A 5,031-nucleotide genomic window follows, 5' to 3' on the forward strand; every position below is an offset into this window, starting at 1 on the left:
TCATTGTTATGAGGTTTTTCCTCTCAATAGAGCAATACTTTTATTTCTGATACACTACAAAAAGTGTTTTCCATCTCAAGTTAAAATCATCCGATCTCTTCTATTCGTTCATTAAAAAAATGATCTTTATTTCAAATCCATGCGCTCCAGAGAGAGAGAGAGAGAGAGAGAGAGAGAGAGAGAGAGAGAGAGAGAGAACTGATGACAATATAGACTAAATAACACACTAGTAAACCTCATTCCAATGTGCGAATTTGTGAAAGCCGGGGGAATTCACTTTGAGACATACTTCGCATAAATATATCAAACACATGTACCTTTCTTTGTAAATATGAACTACATTTAAACACTGAAGTGGCATATCGTTCACCATCTCAATACTTTAAACGGAACAGCCAATGCAATGACCTTGACAACGCTCCATATTCGGTAATGGTGGTATGAAAAAAAATCACGGATCGAACAAGTTTGTAACAAACATGAATTCATTGTCTTTGATGAAAGCAATGTCAATTTCAAAAGAAATATAAGAGAAAAGATTCAGTGCATGTAAATATTCTTTGTTGACGTATCCATATTAGGTAATTGTCAAATAAAACCCCGTTGATTTTTCATAATATCCGATCCAAGGTAAGTTTTGGTCTTCATTTTTTATAAACACAAATAGATCAATGTAAAATGAAAAATGTATCATTTCTCTAGACATAAAATAAGCTCTTGAGAATTGAACAGTAATCATGGCACGTTATGAAAGCCTACTTAGTAGCTTGTCTGTTTTCACTGGCGAAGGAAAGTCTAAAAACAGAATGGCAGAGTGGAGACCAGACAAAGGATGCCATGAATTGAGTTCAATATTCCAACCTATTTAGACATTTTTTTTTTAACCGAACTGGAAGGATTTCATCCCAAATATTTAGATAAAAATACCTGTGGAGATAATTATGAACAAAGACATTGTTTTGAAAAAGTATGAGTATGGCAATGAATCGGGTTCGGTTCGACTATAATGGCTTTCGTCAACAGAACGAAATCATTGAAGCTGTGGGTTGAGGCTTTCATGAAAGTTTGAAGGTGTGTTTGGGCACAAGAGTAGATGGGAAATATGCAATCTGTTCGTTATCGTCACCTTTCATGCAGGTTTTTTAAAATTAATTTCTGACACGGCGTTGCAAGAATACAGAATATATAATACCTCAACCGTACGCAGATTTACGCTTCGTAAATGGAAGGTTTTCATTAGGGGTGGATTTATTGTAGCTCTCTGGTCTGTATTTTCCCAGAAAGCTACAGATCTGCAGCTATACGTTAGACTTCCGGACGTGAAACGATTGGAATGACGTTCCAGTTAAAACTAAAGTCTGGTAAAGGAAGGTGGCAGAGGACAGGTCTTTTTTTTCTTTTCTTTTTTCTTTTGGTTCTGAAATATGTGGGTAGGGGGTATACATCAAAGTCAGATTATGACAGACTAATGAAAAACCATGTTTCTTCCCTTTTATGTCAATACATGTATTTCATATTGGTGTAGTTAATAAATTATGACCCTAAATTATGTGTTATCTATACATACTGGTGCTGGTGCACAAAATATGCTCTGAGCAGGTGCCCAATTCTAACTTCGCTTTTCTCTCATTTGGGCTAATCTGCACCACCCTCACAGTACCAAGCGAGGGTATTTAGACACTGTGCACAATCAAGAACCCTATCTTCCCTTCATAAGAATCTACCTCTCATATGGGGCCATCCACCTTCCCTCTCAGCTACAGAACTTTTGCTGGACCATGCATGTTTTCACCGGAATTTCTTCAGCAACTGACCACGTGTCTTAGTTTCGTATTTGCACCCATCTATATGCTAGGAATTATGGTGACACCTACATGTTGTATATCAACATTTTTATGAAATGTAATATCACTTCAAATATGGGGTATTTCCTTTCTTAAAGAAAGTTGACCGAGCCTATAGTGCGAAACTGTCACCTGCTACCGAAGCGTAAAGGTCACATATATCGTGCTTCTGCGTAGACTGCGCATCCTTCAACGTATTCTCCAAGTAGTAAAACACACATTTAACAATCAGGTGTTGATACAAAGGTTCCTTCTCGTCTTACATTATGTACTAGATTATTAGTGTCTAAGTGTATCGTACCCAGAACAACATGGCTACTAACCATGTATCAATGAATAAGATGCTTCAAAGAATTATGAACGATTTATTTTTGTTCAGAAATTCAACCCTTCGTCTCCTGTCTCATTATCACAATGTGAAGCTACGCTTTCTGAAGGCATATTTATTTTGATCACTGGTATAGACACCGGACTGGATCTGCAGTTGTCTTCCTCCGTTGTTGTACATGAATGCTGTTCATGAATCTCGTACAGGATTCCCCTGGCTTTGTATAAATTGGACGGATTAGAGCCAGTCAGTTCTGGTGCTTCTGTGGACCTGTAGATACTGTTCTCATCCAGACTACTGAAGTTGTCCGGGATATTTGTAAACGCAAAAGAAGAACCATCTTCCTGTCGTGAAAAATGCTTTATTGACATCGTGTACGTTAAGCAAGGTACGGAGCGAAGATTATAAAGAAATACAAAAAGGAAACACTGCTTCTGATGTTTTACTATTTCTTAATTTCTATCTACATATAAATGCTTCTGATGTTTTCATATTTCTTAATTTGTATCTACATATCAGCCTGGTGTTTTACTAGTTCATAAATGAGTCTATACATAAATGTACTACATAAGTTAGCATGCTGTTCGTACAAGATCTCAAATTTTAATATTTGAATTTCAAGATTCTCAAAAAAGTTTCTAATTACCGAGCACAAGACTGAGATACACGGATTCGTTGTCCTATGGTTACAAGTACAAATTTATGGCAACCAAATCATGAATACTAAAGGGTATTTTACAATAAATATTCATTGGAGAGTTACCATACACATTGCAGTGCAGGAAAGGGCATATACTTCCTTTTTAAAAATGATTTTGGCGTCAGCAATAAATATTGCCCCTAAATAGCAGTGTCCTTAGCACTGTCTAAGAGCGGCTTGGTTACCACCACAATGTCTTTTTGTCCAAGTACCTTAATGTGGAACATTCCCTCTCGTTGCTGGCACATTTCCTCTTTGGCTATTTTGGCCACACGACAGCTGAGGAGGATTGAGAGAATACAGGTCAGACACTCGACCCCAGCGGTCCCCAAAGCTATCAATATCAGGGGGTCCTTTTCCTCCTTCTGAAACGTACTTCCGTCAGTGGCATGATTCTGCAGACCAACTCTCAAAAGTTGGAAACTGACAAATGTCGTCACCATAGAAACGGCTGATATAGCAATAAAACACATTATCTGGAAAATAGATCAGACTCCTTATAATGTCGTGGGATACGGGGAATTTCAAAATTTTCGAAGAATATGTTTTAAAAAGGGACTGATTCACGATTTCCCCCAAAATTTAATTTTTCACTTTTAATCATCAAAACACACTGTCTAATGTGTTTAAAAGGTTTCACTGAAAATAACGTTATACTATATAAGAGAAGGTAATTATAGATAATTTATTATTTGTTGTGTAAACAAAGACTGAGGTATGTTATTGTTTACAAAGTTTTGAAAATTTTTAGTTATTAATCTAAGTTTATAATAATATCACATTTCAAATATTCTTTAGATGAAATGTGTCATTTAAAAGTTAAATATGTGTCTGTGCAAGATTAAGATGCTTTAGATTACAAAATTAACATTTCACTAGTTTGTTTGTAAACGTAAACAAGGCCCGAGTCTTGTTTACATAACACAGATTTAAGGCTAGAATATTGCTCTTATCCTTGTATCAAGAAGGTCCAAATTTTAGTTGCCAACCTTGAATGAGGTATATTTTTGAATACATGTAAATGAAAAATATTTTTTTTAAAAACGCGAGTCAATCCCTTTAAAACAATTAACGTACCACATATGACGTTTTTCTTTTGGCACAAAGAACTCCAACAAGTCCTGTTATGAAAAACTGCCGAAAGAGAAAAAAAAAACCAACAATCAAATTTCTCCTATCATAGTTGACGGACTTAAGGAGAAATGGAATTTGATCTTTACTTACAATACCACCGCTCCATATCGGCGACACACTGTGGGCCAACCAGACCTCTGCCTGAATACTGAGAATGACGCCGACACAAACACTTAAAAGACCCAGAAAGATGTGAAATCCCGAGGCACAGAACACGAGGGTTAGATCCCAACGAACCATGTTGAGGGGGCAGCTGATCAGAGTACTTTGGTCATCGACAACATACTGGAATATCGAGATGTTACATACAATTCCACTTTGAAAAATTATAATTCATCCCGAGGATGAAAACAAATCACTGACTACCGTGCGATACACAACATAAGGTCATTTAAAAAAATGTCTCCTAATTCTGATCATAAAATATCAATAACAATCATATTGCTTGCTACGTTACCTGATGGTTATTTACGTTGTTCCAGAAAACGAATTATGATATATAATACCTGTAAATCTTACCCATGTCGGGGTACCACGCTAGCATCCAATTAGTCTCATCCTAGTCTGACACACGGGTTACGGAATCCTATAGACCGGATTGATTTAAAATTTTCCATGTTATTAAAAGCTTCAATTGCGTCAAGCCAACTAGTCCAGGCTGGAGGAGAACCTTAATATCAGACCAGTGCCATAAGAAATCCAATACTTGACGATCTAAGAACTAAACATAAAGCGTGCTTCTCTCGATCGATGTGTATTTGGTTTCCTTATTGATCTGTTGCGTGTAGGCAAACGATGTTGTGTAGCCAGGAAAGGCCATTACGCCGTCTGCCATGGATAAGGAAAGGGCGAAAATCAATACCATAGGTCTATATGTCTCCATTATTGAGCGGAATGTACCTACCTATATTGTTTAGATACGTCCAATTAACGTCAGAAACTAATTACATTGATGTGGATTTAGTGGGTAATGACCATGTGAACAATGAGAAAAGAACATATGCATTATAGAAATTACTTGATAA

The 5,031-nt window shown here is 36.6% G+C and overlaps 1 protein-coding gene across 2 annotated transcripts; it reads right to left on the reverse strand.

Annotated features, from left to right (window-relative positions):
- Positions 1 to 2,193: 2,193 nt before the first annotated feature.
- Positions 2,194 to 4,803, reverse strand: LOC125652809 (transmembrane protein 196-like). Of its 2 annotated transcripts, none has more exons than XM_048882212.2 (5): positions 4,513 to 4,803; positions 4,097 to 4,291; positions 3,950 to 4,006; positions 3,085 to 3,348; positions 2,194 to 2,516 (listed from the first exon to the last, which is right to left on the reverse strand). In XM_048882212.2, the coding sequence occupies exons 2-5, from the start codon at positions 4,244 to 4,246 to the stop codon at positions 2,220 to 2,222; spliced, it is 768 nt and encodes a 255-aa protein (XP_048738169.1). In that variant the 5' UTR covers positions 4,247 to 4,291; positions 4,513 to 4,803; the 3' UTR covers positions 2,194 to 2,219. The 2 variants fall into 2 exon arrangements, with proteins under 2 accessions (XP_048738169.1, XP_048738168.1); XM_048882211.2 differs by having other exon boundaries at positions 4,526 to 4,802.
- Between the last annotated feature and the right edge of the window lie 228 nt (positions 4,804 to 5,031).

This window comes from Ostrea edulis, chromosome 5, assembly GCF_947568905.1.
Source record: "Ostrea edulis chromosome 5, xbOstEdul1.1, whole genome shotgun sequence".
NCBI classification, from domain to species: Eukaryota; Metazoa; Mollusca; class Bivalvia; order Ostreida; family Ostreidae; genus Ostrea; species Ostrea edulis.